General features: G+C 42.3%; 1 protein-coding gene across 1 annotated transcript; it reads right to left on the minus strand.

The window, feature by feature from the left end:
• Positions 1 to 1,472: 1,472 nt before the first annotated feature.
• CCNA1 (cyclin A1) lies at positions 1,473 to 9,593 on the minus strand. Its single transcript, XM_090031727.1, has 9 exons — positions 9,366 to 9,593; positions 8,662 to 8,835; positions 6,221 to 6,464; positions 5,887 to 6,047; positions 4,866 to 5,089; positions 3,895 to 4,099; positions 2,977 to 3,090; positions 2,094 to 2,227; positions 1,473 to 1,715 (listed from the first exon to the last, which is right to left on the minus strand). Exons 2-9 carry the CDS (start codon positions 8,809 to 8,811, stop codon positions 1,664 to 1,666), a joined length of 1,284 nt encoding a protein of 427 aa, XP_089887853.1. The 5' UTR covers positions 8,812 to 8,835; positions 9,366 to 9,593; the 3' UTR covers positions 1,473 to 1,663.
• Positions 9,594 to 18,815: the final 9,222 nt, after the last annotated feature.

Genomic DNA, 18,815 nt, shown 5'->3' on the forward strand with positions numbered 1-18,815 from the left:
CTGGAGTCTAATTAAATCTGGCCATGGTAGAGTAGCTATAAGATTTCAAATAGATAACATTAAGAGAGAGAAAAGTTAGAGCAAAGGGATCTAGACAGAGGCAGTGTTAGCTTTAGAGATGTAACCAAAAGACTCTCTCTGAATTATCAACGTATTGCAGGGAAGAGAGAAGGAGGGATAAAATTCTGAAAAAAGTCTGAGAAAGGTTAGGGAAGACACCCAAACACCAGGAAACACACACCCTACCAACAAGCATAAAACCCACAGAGCAAGAGATAAATAGCTCTAGGCTTCATAAACATTAAGACAGTTTGGGGCAACTACTACAGCTAGCTCCCAGCAGGACCCTTAGAAAGTAATAGTTAACTCTCAAAAGATCAGACTTTTGCTTTCATCCATTCCCAAGCTGTCAAAGATCAAAGTCTTTGATTTCAGATGCCAATGGCAAAAGGTCAGATGGCAAAAGGTCAGAAGTTAACACAACAAACTCTGCAATTATAATTTATCCCTCTGTATTAACAGTGCTGCATATACACACCCCTGTCTGTGCCTCATTTTAAGTCACTTAAGTTCCCATACGAGAGAGAGACACTAACTTTGAACAAATTGCAGCTTGGTATCATGACGTCAAAAAAAAAAAAAAAAAAGAGATAAAATCGGTACCCATGGTGACCAGATAAAAATGAAACTATTTTAGTGAAGTTGTAAAATTAAATAATATACTATGTGCACCATCCTGTGACCAAACAGGACCAGTACCACCCAAGTAAAAATAACCCCCCTTTTTCTGAAACCTGAGCAAACAAAGAGAGGACAAGTGCCAACTCGTTAATTATTCATGCCTGGCGTATAGTAATTGGTCACCTTTGCCAAGTAAACTTTGAAAGAACTGCCACCCAAGGCAGAGAACTGCGTATACATTCAAGAAGAACAGGTCGTGAACAAATATTATCTCTCCATCTACGTATCTTTCTGGCGTATCTCCGTCTCGCCAGCCCGTCTATCTCTGTTATCTTTTTTATCAAGAGCTCTCGGTAATCTGTAGACTGCAACAGCTTATGCGAATCGCTCGGAATCTGTAACAAGCAACTCTCTTACCCACCCTGTAAATGCTGGGTAACATGATATCTGCATGCTGTAACTGAATAAATCAACTCCTCTGCTTATGCCACAGCACATCAGTAGCATAAGTAAAATAAACTTTCTGTGCAACTAATACACCGTGTTTAAATCCTGACTAAAATCACCCACCTGTCCGGTTATAAATCCCCCTCCTCGCACCAAGCCGGTTGTGCCAACCCAGGTTTGCAGGTCAAGGGTGCACTGGCATTAGGGGCGCGACAAGCCAGGAAAACAATAAGAACAAACTACCAGTTCCTGGGAGGAGTGAATATAGCTTTCTTCTCTTGAAAGATAATACCTTGACTTGGGGTTTAGACAAGTGAAGCTCAATAGACCTAATTACACGGTAAGATATTTATTAAAAGTGCTTTCAGTTACATTAAAATGAGTCTGAAGTCTTTGAAAGAATTAAATAGTAAAAAGTGCTAGTTAAGATACACCATGGTTACTGACACATGACCTGCAGTGCCCTATAAAATCTAAGACCAATGTCATTGGTCAGGAGGCAAGGGTTTTAGTTAGCCCGCTGGTACATTAGCCCTTACTGAAGAGGAAGAACTGCTGGTGGCTCCAGGAGGGATACATGCATGTACCTGCAAGGGAAAAAAAAAAGCAACTAGTTACAAGCTAGTTTGCAAGATACTGCCCCAGTCCTATAAAGAATCAAGGGTTCCTATTTGACAAGAATAGATAAACTATACTTTTCATCAGAAGCATCAATGCACCCCTCAAGAGGAGTGCAATTAAATTACTGCCATCACCTTGAAATTACAGGAATTGCTACATGGAACTGGCAGGCTTTTTTTAAAAGCAGCTCTTAACTGCACATGAGCCTTCCCCATATACCGGGCCAGTCAGCAGAGCAGTGCTTATTTATACCAAACAGAGGGAGATGTAGTTAGTTTTAATCCCTCCCTTAAATTTAAGGCAACAGGTACAAAAAGAAAACATTTTGCATCTTTGGCACTTACTTTGACAGCTTGTATTTCTCCCTAATTGCTTGCTGCTGTCGATGGGGGGCATCCAGGCATGCCTTGTGTAGGTCACTCAAACAAGGCACTATCTCACTCAGAGAATACCCAGTGAATGCAGCAAGTGTTTCAGGCTGAGCAGTAGAGAAAAATTCTATTTGGTTAGACAAATTTCTTCCAAAATTGACAGTAGTAGTCTGTCAAGAAATGTATCAGAATGTTTCATTGCCAAATTACTGCTAAGCAATGACCAGGGCAGCAGAACCCCCCCCCCCCCGGTCTCATCCCAGATGCTTCCTCATATTTAGGCCTTTAGTATGGCTGCTTTTTTAATGCAGATATGAGCCTTGCAGATGTCTAATGACCTGCTCTGGACCCCACCCCTAATCATTTCCTATAAAAGGGAGTACTTCAGTATTTAGACAAGTTGTTTACTACTACAATTCTCACTTGGAGAAAAAAAGATGTGCTGTATTCAGACCATCTTTGGCACCTTGGATCACTTCAAGCAGAAGTGGCATTTTAGGATGTAGTTGTGTTGGGAGTTTGACAGAAGTAGTCCAGGCCAGTTTATTACCTGCTAGCTCTGGGTTAAAGCATGGATTGAATCTACTAGCAAGACATTTGGTTATACAACAAGTTGCTTGTTATTTTCAGCTATATCAAGGGAACAAGGTACTGCTGCTTCTACTTCTCCTAACGCTCTGGATAAGAGGAGTAAGAGTCAGGCTAGCTAGATGGGACATTCCAACTGAAGTGGAAGAACCCTAATCTCAAGAGGTCTTTAGTTTGATCTACCAAGCCTGCTATCAGGGTAGATTTCCAAGTCTAGATCTTTAAACAATAAAAAAAGCTGTTCAACACCCCCAAACCTTATGCTTACCCACAGATGCCTGTTGACAGTATAGTTTGCTAAACAATAAGCTGCTGCAGCCGTTTGTGAGGGAAGGTACTTTAGGAATGGGTCAATTTCCAGGAGACTCAGCTCTGCAACATACTAAATAAAACAGGAAGTCAATTTCAAATGAGAAGTACCACTCTGTTCAACATGCTCCGAGAAGTACAAGTTGATTTGCATTTCCTACGTTAGAGCTTTGGAGATGGCAACAAATCATAATTTCATTAGGAGGATGTATAGTTTTAACTATTTAGAAAGTCAGTGTGGAATTCTGCCCCTGATGAAATCAACAGGGGCTTTCCCAATAGGTTTGAATGATACAGAACAGTGGAAAGGAAGCCTGATCAGTCTTGCTATTGCACAGGACCACACTTTGGAGACAGGCTCTATTGCCAGCACTGCCACAAGTTTGTATGGCTTGAAGCGAGCTAGTAGACCTACTTCCCATCCCCCATGTCCCTATTCTTTGTGATTCTTGGCTAAAGACAAGCTTGCAATCCATCTTGTAGAGTTATGTTATTTCTAAGCATAGAACAGCCTAGCTTGCCATCACAGTGGTATTCCAGACATCCCAAGTAACCAGTTTTGAATAAACTCCAGAACTAAATGTCAAACTTAATATTTTGACAAGCAAACATTTGTGGCTTGCCTTAAGTTTACATTTAGTTTTACCAGATCAAGTCACAACCCTGGCAACAGTTCCCAGCTTGGGTGTTGGTTGTAGTTTTGTTCGTTTGTTTTTTGTTGGGGGGGGGCGTTAAAACAGGAAGTCACAGGCCTCAGCATTCTCTAATGTCAATAGTTGTCAGCTTTCCTATTCTTGAGCAGCCAGTTCAGAATACGAGTGTTCCTCCTTTTTTGATAACATCATCCCATAAGCTCTTAGAGAAGCATTATACGTACCCTGGCAAAGTTTTCAGTCTTAATACAAACTCCATGTCTCTGTAAATACTGAAGGAGAAATTGGTTTATAGTTGGTACAGTCAAGTCAAAAGCCAGTACTTTCAGAAGTAGGTGTTCCATTCTTAGCAGCTGCCTCTTTGTATAAGTATCATCTGTTATATACACAAATTCATCTACCTCTGGTGGGTAGATCTCTTCGTATTTCCTGAAAGAGAGTACAAGTAGTATGCTGATGAATCAAAGCCAGAGAGTTTTAGTCCAGAGGACCTTTAGTACAAGATAGTGTTCAAATAGAGCACCTAGTCCACCTTCGACTCTGACAGGGGAGACCCTTTAATACACATGAATTTTTACTTGTATTAGCTTTTACTCAAGGTGTCTTTAGACCAGTACTAGGCAAGTTGATAATATCTTGTAAGACAGTGGTTTGCTTCACTCTTGGTTCCCATACAGCCCACAGGATAGTATATTATTAGTATTTAGTTATCAACTTACTACTGAAGTACTAAAACAAAAATTTTATTTAAAAAAAAAAATCCAAAAGCCTCAACAATACATTATGCTCGAGACAGAATAAAATGGTTCTTATCCCATGTTTAAAAATGAGAGACTAGTTACTGTATTAAGGCTGACTATAAAATAGTCAGCCCAGAGTAGAAAGTTGCTCAAACTCTAACCTAATAGTTCATATAGTGCCTGCATTTCAACAAATCAGCCTATCCAGTTAGATCTGCTGAGATAGCCTTCTACCCCATGAATCCACAGAAAGGTAAATTAAATTTAATACCAAGCTTCTCAGTAGGTTTGAGACTTGGCTACAAGACAAATTAAGTTGACCAAAGCTGCCCAATATTTCAGAGCATGAATTTCAAATCTCCAGTTGAACTGAATTCCAGTTTCCAGGGAAACATTAGCAAAATTGGGGGAAGAGAGAGAATGTAAAAAAGTCTCAGTAAACAAACCAAACTTACGCTGCCAGAAGAACTGCTGCTGTTCCTACAAGTTGCAGCTTTCCTCTAAGGACAGACATGCAAGAAAGAAACCGGTCCAGAAAGTTTACAGCCAAATACAGTGTTTCAGTACGAAGTTTGTACTCTTCCCCAACTTCTACCAGCCAGTCGACCAAAATTGCACGCATCCCTGCTGTGATATCTGGCTGCTTCCTTATATAGCATGGTTTAGGTCTGTATCTTACCTGTTAGGATAGATTTAACACTTAAGTTAGGACCTTCACTACAATAATATTGTTAGCCATACTAGCTGAAAATTTACAATTTATAACGTTTTATACACTAGAAATGAAAGAGTTCAAGATCCTCTCCATTACCACCAATAGTATTAAAAAGGTGCAGATACCCATATACAGATGAATTAGGTATAGTTGCGTGATTAGTCTGTCTGCTTTGTATTGCCCATCTTCCTCCAACCCCCACGCAAAAGCTAGGAGTTGTATAAAAATTAGAAGCTTAGGCTTAGAGGAGACCAAAGGACCTACTCCAGACATTTGTCATATACTCCCCTTCACAAATTGATTAAGGTCCAGCTCTAGATTAGTTGAGTCCATTGCCTAGACTTCTCCTATTGAAAGACTGTCCGGAAACTCAGTTTTGATAGTCATCTGTGAAAAGGGCACAATGTTTTGTTGCGTTTAAACCCCAACAAATAGGCACTCTCTCCGATGCTTCAGCTTTTTGTTTTTGCTGAATTTCAAATAGTTTTCTTCTCACTGTGTCAGATATCTCCTCATCCAATGAGGCTAGGGTACACCAAATAAGAAATTCTCATGAAGAGATGCTTTCGCCATAGCTGTGCTGTATCCCAAACGAGTCTTCTCTCACGGCCTTTTGCTCAGCTCTTGTGAGGCCAGCAATAAAATGAGCTTAATTAAGAACGCTTTGCAGAAGACATCGACAGCAGACAAAGTAGCTAAAGGTTGTCTTGACACAAGAGCCAAAGACACCCAAATATTCCAGGTTTGTTAAAACTACTCACTTCAGCTTCTCTGAGGTACTGATGAATATCTTCTGCATATTCTCCAACGTTCATTACATCCGTGTTGTTATCCAGCTGATCTTCATGTTGCGACTGGAATGAAGCATCCAGCTGATCTTCAGACTGATTCTGGAATGACGTATCCACCACCATGGGAGAACCTGCATAGTCAGGACATCACATAAATGTCTTGCTAGATGATTTGGCTTAGTTGTTATTCCTTTCAATTTCACAAACACTTTGGATAGTTATGCAAGAGATTTGAGCAAAGGAAGCCAATTGCTTCACATTACAGATCAATGTCATGTGCAAGGTTTATGCAGTGACCAGTTACCTGTGCTCAAATTCAATAGCAGATGAATACTGGATTTCACTGTACTAGAAGCCACTTCACACAGGCTAGGTTCCACCTCTTCTACCACTGTGCACTTGTATCTTTCTTTCTGCTCTGGTTCATCTATGTAAATAGCAAACCCTTGCTTTGATGTTGTATTAACCACGCAGCTTGGTCGTGTGTTTTTTCCAGCTGGAGGGAAGGCATTTTCAGAGCCCAAGAAGTGCCTGATGATGGTAGTGCCCTGAAACAGAGTAGAGAGTAATCCTGTAGGGAGAGAATTGGTGGGAACAGAACAATTCCCATTTTAAGAAAAAGCTTCCCACTTTATACAGCACTGCAGGTTACCAACTAGAGAAAACTAATAATTTGCATCAAAAAGCAAGAAGTTAGTTGAGAAGAAAGCCTGCAATTAATAACTGGTACACGTTCTACTTATTGCCTTCTTGCTGTAAGCAGCGTCTTTTATGCCATATGGCATATTAACTGTATACCAGGTTTGGTCTTTGGCACAAGTGCTATAGGGGATTATTAGATGTCAGCAAGAGGACCAGCCTCAGAGAGTTACTGAAGTTTCATACTATATTTCAAGTTAGTTAGTTAAGAGATATGAATTGTAAAGTGAAGCCCAGGACTCCTGAAAGCATTAAAGTAAGATAACAAGGGAGGAAAGGTACTTTAGATATTTGTCAGCTTTACCAATAAGCTTACTGTTTTGTTTTGGTTTTTTGTTTGTTTGTTTTGGGGGGGGTAAAGCAGTTTGCATGTATAAGATAACAATATGCTGCAGATTACAAGTGGTAACTCTGTTTTATTTCTCTAACCCCCTTTCCCTCAAACAGACTACTTTAGTTTAACCCACAACTGTACATAAACAGGAGTATGAACAGGTATATCAGGTTTGTAGCTATGGATAGGATAAATACAGACTAGTGGACTATACCAACAAGAACTGCACACACTCAAGCAAGTGATGCTGAAAGCCTACTAGGCTTCAGTGGTTTCTCCATACTTCTGGAAACAAGGATCTTTTTGTTTAGAAACAGGCTTGAAGAGCACAGAGCATTGCATTGCATGGTAAAAGCCAGGTGAAACCTAAAAGGTGGTAGCCAGTGGAAGTAAGAGTCATGTACTATTTTGTCAGTCAGGTGGCTATCAAACACCCTAAAGGAATAGCAACCGTATTATGGGAAAAGTGCATTTCTAGCTGATTTTTGCAGTGCAGTACTAGAGTCACATTAGCTTGTATTACAAGCTTTAGGTTTCAGGACCAGCCGATACGCCAGAGGTAATATGATCAGCAAGGGAAGAGGGGCCAAGGCAAAAAAATAAAGGCTTCCCCCAGGAGTAGTTCTAGCTCCCTGAACATCATGTGAATCCTGTAGCCAGCCACACAACCATGGAGGCACAGAGCAGTAGTTGGCAGTATCTGCATTTCCACCAAACCCCACATTCTAGCATCTAAAATAGCTGCTTAACCGTCCCTTCAGTGACCTTCCCATCAGGAAAAAGATTGGGCAGGTTAAGTAGAGCATCACTATATTGAGTGCTCACCAGCAGTTCCCCTTCCCTCCTCTGTCCCACCATGAGAAGTCCTACTTATTGGGTAGTAACTGAAGCACTGCCCTTCAAATGCCCCTCATGGCCACTTGCTATGCAGTATGGAGAGGAAACAGGTCATGTATTAGCCAAGTCAGTCCCAATACTGCCAATTCCAAATATTCCTTTAGAGTAGAAACTGGCTCATGATTGAAGACTCTACAGCAGGTGGTCTACACCTTTAGGTTATGCCAAGGCCACATTTAATGCTTCTTCCCTTTCCCCACCCCTATGAGCTAGAAGCTTATCTGAAAGCCAGGCTTTGCAAAATTACATGTTTCCAAGCTGTGGGCTTAAAAAGAAAGTGCCCTATATCATTGGGAGGGTTGTTACCTTGTGACCCTTTTGAGGGGAGACAAGAGTCAGAAGCCACCTTAGCTAGAGGGAGGGAGAGAGAATCATTAGGCCAGGTACCTAGGACTTTAGATATATAAAAACCTGCCTTTGTTGGGATGCAACTTTGAGAAGTTTGGGTACCACAGACAGAGGGGATACCAGTGTATCAATATCACAGCAATATGCTTCAGTTTTACAGGTTTGTCTGCAGAAACAGGGTGAGGTTTTATTGGTTTCATTTTTTTTAAAAAACTTCAAGTTTAGAGATCATCAGCAGAACAAAAGTTACCCATCAGAAGTGTCATGCACAAAGGGCAACAAAGAGAAACGAGCCTTCCTAGAAGCAGCCCAACTGCAGCACAGAAGTCTTAACAACTGGCTTATACTGCACCATCCTAGCTGAGCTACCTGCACCATCCCTGCTCATGCTGTCTCTGCAACAGCACCCAAGAAGTTTGTCAGACCAGGTCTCACCCTGGTGTAGACAGCAGCTCTCCAAGAGTTACCTGGCCACAGGCTCGAAGGCACTGTCCATTCTCGGTCAGCAACCCAAGTACGGCCCTCTGTGGGGCAGGCTGGCTGGAAGGAGCTGCAGCCTGGCGGGGCTCCCGGTTCCCCACTTGGGAGACCCCACCCTTGTCCTCGCTGCGCCACATGGCCTCCGAGTCAGCAGCAGAGAGCTGGAGAGAGAGAGAGAGAGAGAGTGCATGAAAGAAAGAGAAAAGCAAATTAGTTGTTCCTCCAAGACTGATCATCTCCCTGGTCGGTCGGTCGGTCACACACACACACACACACACACACAACCAGTGCCTCCTGAATCTGGGGGGGCACCCACGGAAGCCACGAATGGCAACAGCCCTGTCAGGGTGGCACCAGCCCATCCAGCAGCATCAGTATTGGTCATCAGGGGAGAGCACATGCACCCCTACCAGTCACCTATGCATGCACGCATACACTGTAGTGGAGAGGCAGCAACCTTCCTCCAGGCTCCTTCTACTGCACCCAACCAAACAGACTACAGCTTGCACCTTGATCTCCAGCAGCTGGGATCAGTGTGGGAGTGAGAGAAGATGAACACCTGGGATCTGAGCCTGATCCGTGTAGGCTCAGGGCTAGGGCTAGGGCTAGGGCTAGGGCTAGGGCTAGGGCTAGGGCTAGGGCTAGGGCTAGGGCTAGGGCTAGGGCTAGGGCTAGGGGCACCCCGCGTTACCTGCGCCCCCGCCTCCAGGCCCGGCCCAGCCCCGGCCCAGCCTATATAGCCGGGGCCAATGAGCGCGCGGGGGCGGCGCGGGGCCGGGCCGATGCTCCGTTGGTGCCGGCCAGTTGGAACCGCGGCCCGGGCCGCTCCCGGCGCCGCGCCCTGGCAACCGCGGCGGCGCCGGCCACCCTCGCGGCGCGGGCCCGGGCTCGGCCCGCCCCCGCCGCCGCCCGCGTCCAGGGCCCGGAGCCGGCCCCGGGCCGCGCCGCGCCGCGCCGCACGCCCACCACCCCCGCGGGCACGCGCTGATTGCACACACGCCTCTTACGCAGGTGCGGACACACTGACTACACACGCATACGGATCACACACACTAGTTGCATAGGCGTGGCCGCACTGGTTAGGTTACACACACACTGATAAGACACTCACACGGGTGCACTGATTGCACCCGTCCGCCCCGATTATACACACGTGTGCGCAAATCAAGTGCACGGGGGTGGGCACACTGATTACACACGCACACAGATGACACCCCCCCCCAGTTACACAGGTGTGGACACACTGGTTAGATTTCACACACATGCACTGATAACACACCCACACCGGTGCATTGATTGCACAATTATGCACACGCATGCACACACCCGTTACACAGGGGTGGACACACTGATTACACACACGAGGGTTTTACACACACACACTAGTTACACAGGTGTAGAGACTGGCTAGATTACACGCACTGAGAACACTCACGCAGGCATACTGATTGCACACCTCCCCCTGATTATACACATGTATGCACACACTGGTTACATGGGTGGACACATTGATGACACATGCACAGATTATGCACAGACACAGTGATTACATACCGGGGCATACAGGCACTGATTACACGTACATACACACTGATTAAATGCATGCACACTAATTACACACACACTGATTCCACACACATACACAGGGTCCTGTGTACACACAGTGCCCTCAGGATCTTGCCCCAGCCACGGCCTGGGAGCCCCCTGTCCAAGGGCGGGGGCTTTGCTTTCCCCTCAGCTGTGTATCCTTTATCTCCTTCCTAACCATCAGTGCAGGGAAGCCGCTCTCTGATTTCCAGTCACCTGCAGCTATCTGTAGCTGTGTGAGCCATTGGGGAGTGAAAGCAAACCCTGGGACAGTTCCTAACGAAGCCTGGAATAGCTGCAAGTAATTGCAGTGTAACACAAGGCCCTTTTGGCTGCCTTTTGCCGCAGCACTTGTAGAAGCAACTGTAATGAAAGGTCCTGTGGTGCTCGTTCTTTGCAATGACACTCTCTCATGATGTACAAATGCAGGGTCTGTCTCTCAGGCAGGGGAGGTAAACGCTCTGGGGTACATCCTTTATCTTAAACCCATGCACCTCTAAAGGACACAAAAATAATAAACTGGGGTGTAGGAAGCCCCTATGTTATACAACTAGACTAGTCACTTCTGGCACAGAAAATCTACGTGCGAGCATATCCCAGAGCCTGAGCACTGGAACCTACTAAATTTCATCAAATGTTGCCCCTAAACCCCCAACTTTATAGTGTTTCAAGAACAAATAAAAGTCTGTTTCACTGTACTAAAAAAAGTCCTTGAACCTTTGCATCTCAGTTTGTGATGGCTGTAAAAAGCAGGATCTGGAATATGGATCCTCACATTCATTCAGGCCCCAATCCATATTCTGTGGCTTAAACTGAAAACAAAGGCAGTGCAGCAACAGAAAAAAATCAGCTAAAAACAATGGACCTGGATGCACCCTCATGGATCAGTGCTGCAAAAAATTGGTTCCAGGATTGAATCCAGTTGGAGCTTTGCAATTTGGGGGGGCCCAAATTATAGTTTGTGTAATTTAAATAGAAAACAAGCATAGTTTCTCCTATATTAATGAAATAAAATTCAGGCTTTGATGCTTGCTGGCCTGATGCCAGTAGAAAAGCATAGATCTGGTTCTAGGATCCTGTTTCACACTGCCAATTTTTAACCTCAGCCCTCCCTCATCAAAGTAGAATTGTCTGAATAGAGAAAAAAGGTTGCATCAATATAGCAAAATGTAGCTATGCAATATGTCTCCCACACCTTGTGTTTCAGTGAAACCATAATAGCCTATATCTGACATCACTTTGTCTAGATACTGTACCTCCAAATTTCATATTACGTATGTATATTTTGCAATGGAACTGGTCCAGTGGTTGTGCAATTTAGCTTGAACACTTGATGGGTTAGCACGTTATGGAGATAAGACAATTTAAAGGAATTACATACTGTAATTCCATTAATTGTAAATTCTAATAATTGTAAATAATTGTAAATTCTAATAGTTTCTAATGTTATACATGTCTAAAAATCCCTTAGGCTGAAAAAATCTAAGCTCATTACCTACAGATTTATCCAATGCGCAAGCATAGCTGTACTTGTTATCTGTCCAGAAGAAATTTGGGATGATGGTGATAATACAGGTTAGATTTGCTGGACCTAGATCTGCAATTGGATTTTTCAAGTGTTTGCATGCTAGGAGTGATGAGGGGCCAGATTTTTATTGTAGGAGTGACTATACAGGCAGTCCTTGGACTTTATGACACAATTGGTTCCTGAAAACTGCATCTTAAGTCAAAATGTTGTAACTTGAAACTGATTTTCCCATAGGAAACAATGTTATAAATGGGGGATTGGTTCCTGAACCAAGGCCCAATACCCTATTTTCACCAAAAATAACCCCTAATTTTGTACTCAGCCAATTATAGATGAGTAATATAGGTACATTAACGTATTTATATTGTAATAAGCAATCCCATTGATTTGGAAGGACTTCTTTGAGGTGACTTTGCTGGACTTTTTGAAGGGTTCTTGGCTGGACTCTTCTCAGGAGTCTTGGCTGCTTTCTTAAAGAAAGTGTCCAAGGAAGCTTGGATAGATGTTTTCCAGGGAGATAGGTGATGCAGTGAATGTGTTCACTGGCATGGCATTATATCAAGCATTGTAAAGTCTTAACTGACGTCAAAAAGTTGAAGCGGTGTCAATTTCTAAGCGTTGTAAGTGTGAAACGTGACGGAAACGTTGAAAGTCAAGGACTGCCTGTACTTGATCTGTATTTATGCAGTAAAACTGAGTGCTTTGTAGCCAATAATGGTCAAATCCAACAGGACCCAGGTGTAAGGTACATGTTCCTGAGCTGCTTTTGCACTGGTATGTATTAGAGCCAGAATTTTTCTGAAGGATAATGTGCTTTTTTGACTATACAGTTTGGGGCTTAGGGCAGGATTCACCAGGCTAAGGATGCTGAGTATCTTTGTGGTGCTATTGAACAGGGATATACCAGGATATGAATTTCTGAGTGAGAGTAGAGCATCTATCTTTCCCTGCTGAGCTGGTACCATTTTGAGGTTTGGGATTTTAGATGCATATGTTGGCCATTACAACAGAGTCTGGATTTGGTAGTTCATTAGGAACTCATATCTTCTTCTTGATTTAGGCAATAGAATTTGAGAGGCTGTAGTTAAAAATTGGCAGGCTTCCATTGACAAATATGTGTTTTCTAGTGCTATAGGACTGGTCTCCAAAAGAGGGTCCAGGTCTTCCCCCGTCCCACATCCCCATACACACACCACACACAGAAGCAGCCCTACATGTTTATGTAAATTGGAGCTTGAAGCCAAAAATCATCACACTGACTGCAGTGAGGTGCCAGATGCAGAATTTTGCAGTGTTCGTGTGTCTGGATGCATCAGGATACAGTATTTTGGAGAAGTGGGCAAATAAAAGTAGCTGTACTCATTCTTCTATATGCAGTATGGAATATAGGAAAAAGGCAAATGTTAGCTAGATTTGCTACATCCCATTATTTGGGGGATTCATGGGTTTTTGCATAACTGGGGTCTGGAATCCTTTTGTGCAGTACAAGCTACAAAACGTGTTCTCTGTTTGGTGGCATTGGTTTGGGGGCTTGGGTCAACATTTGGGTGGATCCACCAGGCTTCTAGTGCCAGACCTGGGTTCTCTGCAGTGCATATATTCTAGAATGCAAAAGGGTCTTAATTTTATGTTTGTGCAGTTAAAGTAGCTAGACATCTAAATTGTGATGATATTTGGGAGCCTGGAGTTACAGATCAGCAGATCCAGGTAAATTTAGCTTTTGCTTTTCTAAAAAATGGCATAATAGCATTTAAAATGTGAATGCCACCAACAGAGAATTCCTGGTATGTCTCACAAATAGAAGACATGATGTTAGTATCTGACATCATCAGTGTGCAGTTTTTCTTTCAGTCAGAATGGATCCTTGAAGCTCTGTGTTCTTTAGAGAAGTTAGATGGTTAGGAAAATAATATGTGGGAACTGTAATGACCAGAGGAAATGATCACATGAAGGTTACCAATGCTGCAGGATAGGGCTAGAAATTTATGATGTACAGTCCTCTCTTTTTTGGTTGATGTGATCAGGAACCCCTATGTTAATATATTTTCTGCAGACTTTCGTGACATGCAAGATCCCATCTTGTGTAGGTTTGTTAAACGTTTCAATGCAAAAAATTTCAATCCTTGGGAAAATTCAAACTGAGACACTAATTGTGCAAACATTAAATGTGTGCAGACTTACATAGAAAGGAATTATTTTGACTTTACTGGAACTAGTTGTAATTGTAAAGTCAAGTATATACTTAAGTGCTTACAGAATAGGCTATAAGCAGCCTAACACTGTGTGGTTGTAACTATGCTGCCTCTGGTTTAAAAAGTACCATGTGCGGAGCAGCACAATGCCTGTCCTGAAGATGGTTAAGTTTATTTTGTGGACATAACCTTAGACACTTTTGAAAACTTGACTACAAAACTTAGTTGTCTTTGAAATTTTCAAACATTTTTATTTGAAGGAAAATTTTTTTGGAGATCCAGATTTTTGAAAAAATGCTTTGATACAAATATTCGATTCTGATATATGAAACTTAGGCAAGCACCGTTTATAGGAATGGGTAATAGTGTTTGAATAAAGTATCTATAGATTGCAGAAATGAGCTTTTCATTGCTCTGCCAAAACCTAATTGCTGAACAACTCACTGTCTCCTTTGACATCTGTCAGCTTTGCAGGAATGGGCGTGTGTTGATAGTTATGGTTTAAAACATAACCCCTATTAACTGAAATAGTACATACATATCACTCATATCTCTACCTCCCTCTGTAAGTAAAACTATCATTTAGCAATATTTACTTTTTTACCTATTTATTTTACCTATTTTAGCTACTTATTTTACCTTATCTTTACATTTAGCTATCCTTTATATATACATCTTAATTCCATATATACCACTTAGACATAACTGAAAAAAATCTCAATCACATCACAAAATGTATGTATTTTTCCATACAAGCAGTGTATGGATTTCATTTATAGTGATGTGATATATTACTATATCTGAAAAATCCCTCAAGTAGTTACTAATCAGATGATCTAAACTTCAGTGTGAACTCCATGGGGGCTCCTGTCTAATTGCTGCTGTATGCTGCTCCATCGTAATTGCTAGTGTGGCTCAGTAACGACAGCAAAGCTGGACTCAGCTAAGCTGCCTCCCCAGTGGCCCAAGAAGAGAAAGTCATTAAAGAGGCAGAAGGCTCTGACCTTGCCTGGATCTCTTCTTAGTTCTTTCTGCTTCAGGCTCACTACTATTGTATTTGATTTGAGGCCCTGGTCTACTCCCATTAGAGTGAGCGTGAGTTTTGCCATTCATTTCCATGGGAGTAGTCTAGGGCTTCTGCTTCACTCAGTGAGAACCAACATCATCCCTTACTTTATAAAATAAAGCCAAGCTAATGCAGTGACTTCTAAACACACTTGATCTTTGGGTCATGGCTTAGTGCTTGATCATGAAAGGTCCAAAATCCTAAGGTGAAATCCTGGTCTCATTGACATCACTGGCAAAATTCCTATGGACTTCATTGAGGCCATAATTTCTTTCCTGAGGGTCTGAACTTATTCCAGCCAGTAGGTATTGAATTAAAGTTAGGTGTCTAAGTGTAAGCTTATTCCACCCTGTTCAAGTCCCTGGAACCCAATAATATTCCTACTTTTATAACAGACCATTGCCTTAATCTTAAGGCAAAGTCACAAAAAGCAGTAAGCAGAAGAAGGACCCATCTACCTTCTGTATTAATTGTTTTCCAGGGACATGAGAATGGGGGAATAGGATCACACATATGCACCTAAACCCACTTAGGCACCTAGGTAGAACAGGAGCTGGCCTTTACTGTATTCAGTACCTAAGATTACCTAATATCATGTGGCCTCTTGCCCTTCCTGAAGCAGAAGAGTGGGAATGCACTCCTCACTTTTGATTCCTTGTTTGGCTCTGCCACAGCTTCCAGGCCCTTATTTCTTATATCACAGAAATTTCTCCACTGGTTTTTACCCAATGGAGTGGCTCAGTGCCTAGCTAATGTGTGACCTGTGGCTTAGTGATTAAACCACTGTGGTCTAGGCAACCACTGCTTTACGTTGTTCCCATTTATGCGCTGTTGTACAAGAGGAGAGGATCTCAGACTTCATTGCTGTCCTTTCTTTAACCCTTAACAAGCTTTGTTGAATTGTAAGTCTTCTGATTGTGTGTATCAGTTCAGTCCATGTTTTAAAGAACATTCATCTTAAAAAAAACATTGTTTATGTTCAGAACAGCACAGGAAATATCTTCACAAACCCTTGAAACCATCTTACGTAATTCTGAAACTACTGCTTAATTTACCTAGTTTGATAACAATAGCATGTTTTTAAGGAACTTCTCAAAATTGGGAAGTCAAAAGGCCTATTCCTACATTGTCTTATGTGAACACCAGACAAGTCACCCACTGGGTATCACCTCAACAGAAGCATGGACCAAGCTGAACAGACCGAGATCTGGATATGGACTCTTCAAAACAGCACTTCACAAGATGAACACATTGGACAGCCCTCTGTGTGAATGCAGTGTCCAACAAACAACACAGCAGTTAATTGAAAGCTGCAATCTTTACAAATACCCAGACAAAGTAGATGGCATCCACACATTGAACGATAATGTGGCTCATAGATTTGGAAGTTGATATCTGATGCTGTATGAAAGAAAAGAAAATGAAAGGAACTTCTGGTTTCAGGGCCTAGAACTGGATGCTTTGTTTGTCAGTTAAGCACCTTAAGCTGAAGAGTGATGCTTTCTTTAATTGGGACCCTAATTTATAGATCCTAAATTCACAGCATCTGTTACTCAACTGTTTTTTAACAGCTGCTGTTACACTCCACTCAGAGGTCACAAAGGAATTCATGTTTCAACTTGATAGCCCTATAGAAACTGCCTCTTGGGCTTGATGTCTATGTTATGAGTCACAGGCAAGCTTTTCTCTTTGTGAGAAGCATCTTGACATTTATTTACTGTCGTCATCATCAGTGCTGCTTGTTCTATCCAAAAATTAGCACGGGACTTGTAAATAAATGAGGCAGAGCATTTTTTGCCACTGGAAATAATATCATTTTATGGGAGTGGAGTATTTTGTTAAATATTCATCTAAAATTTTGACAAAAATCTCACAAGGACATTCCTGACCATTGTTGTTTTGAAAATAGAAAGTGCATTGATCTGACATCTACAGTATTTTGTGGGAAACAAAAAATAAATGCTGCTCACAAAGACCCCAACTAAAGAAAATACTTAAGCATGGGTGTGCACTTGAGAACATGAATAACATTATTGACTTCATTAGGATTACTCAGAGGATTACAGTTATGCATATGCTGAAGTGCTTTGTTGAAGCAAGGCCAGACAAAGCCTGTGAGCAGAGCTGATGAATATTTTAGCTGATTTTTTAAATATGGCTTATCAGTTCCTGCAGTGCCCTACCTCACCTGCAGCTTCCTGCACTGCACAGGGGCAGTGGGTAAGAGAGTGCCCATTCACCTGCTTATGTGGTGCAAGGGGTGGGAAGCATCCACTTGCATGCAGACATGGCTTACAGCCTAGGGGGTCCGTGGCCCTCACCAATACAGCCCCTGTAGCACGCAGCTCCAGCTGGTAAGACCTGTGGAGTGTGTTGTCCCCGGTGCTGGGTGAGCTGGGACATGCGTGTGGTGTGATGCTGTTTCAGCTATTCCAGAATCTGTGCCACACAGAGCATAAGGCACAGATGAACTGGAGAAGCTGCTGGATCAGGTGTGCTGGGTAAGGAGAAGGAAGGGGTCTGTGGGCTCGATCCAACCCATGGACTGGCCCATGAGTTCAGATGAGTTTGACACCCCTGTACTACATCCTTTTCAGCTGCTTGGGCAACCAAAAATATTACACTGGGATAAAAAATGCCAGAGTTGTGCAGGAAATACAGTTAGGGATTTTGCATTTATTTATTTTTGTTTGGCTACTGCCATGAAAACATTGTCTTGAAGATATACTTAGACACGGAGGAAAACCTGACATGAACAATTAATTGCAAATTTATTACAAAAAACCTGACTACCCAAGTGAAGCACAGCTTGAGATGAGACATGACCTACCTCAGTCATAGACAGAGCGATGTCCCAGAAAAGCTGCTAGTTTTCAGTCATGTTGGCAGGAGAGGCAATTCTGGTGACAAGGAGCTTAGTTGAGACTAACGAGAAGGGAAGTGTAGATCTAATTAACAGCATAGTGAAAGAAGTTTAAAGCAGCTTGTTGCCAAACGTAACTACAGGGAAAACTGTAACTACCGTAATCAGGAGAGTTATTTACCCAGTCAGTAAAAACAAGTCTAAACAAATCACATAATGGAAGTGTATATTTGATAAACATGAGTTGAGAGAAGAAAGTTACTAAGGGCAATAATGTCTGAAGCCTTCACACTGGCAGAGACTTTGTTTTGCTTATTTCTATGTTACTTTGATCAGAGACCACTGTCAGGATATAGGCATTGGGACTGACACAGATATTAAACAGAATTTGTCTTGTGCCGTATTTCTGTGCAGTAAGAGAAAGACAATATAGAAGTTTATTTCCACAGGCTATTAAGATCAAAAGGTAACTGACAGAAAAGAAAACTTCCTCAGTATTGATTTTAATAAACTCCCAATATACCGGACTTTGGACTGAACTGCTAGAGTTTGGATTCTCAAATGAATCCTAGAGGATTTAGGCCCTAACTGGGAGGTCCACATTCATTAATGTGCAGTAGTTAATGCACATTTAATTTAGTACTTGATCAATTAAGTAATAACTAAATGCGCAGTAATGACAGTTACTGCACAGTAGTGCCAGTGCACACTTTTTTAGTGATGCTTACTACACAGTAACCTAATACCACTGTGCAGTAGCATATTATCATGGTTTCTGCCCAGCACGCTACTGTGCAGTGTTTTTATGTTACTGCGCATTAAGCGTCTCATGTAGACTGAACCCCCAATATAGTCAACAGAAATTTCTCTGTTAAATTTGGTGTATCTTGGATTATGAATTACCA

This window comes from Crocodylus siamensis, chromosome 1 (genome assembly GCF_052110815.1).
Source record: "Crocodylus siamensis isolate JL-2025a chromosome 1, ASM5211081v1, whole genome shotgun sequence".
NCBI classification, from domain to species: domain Eukaryota; kingdom Metazoa; phylum Chordata; order Crocodylia; family Crocodylidae; genus Crocodylus; species Crocodylus siamensis.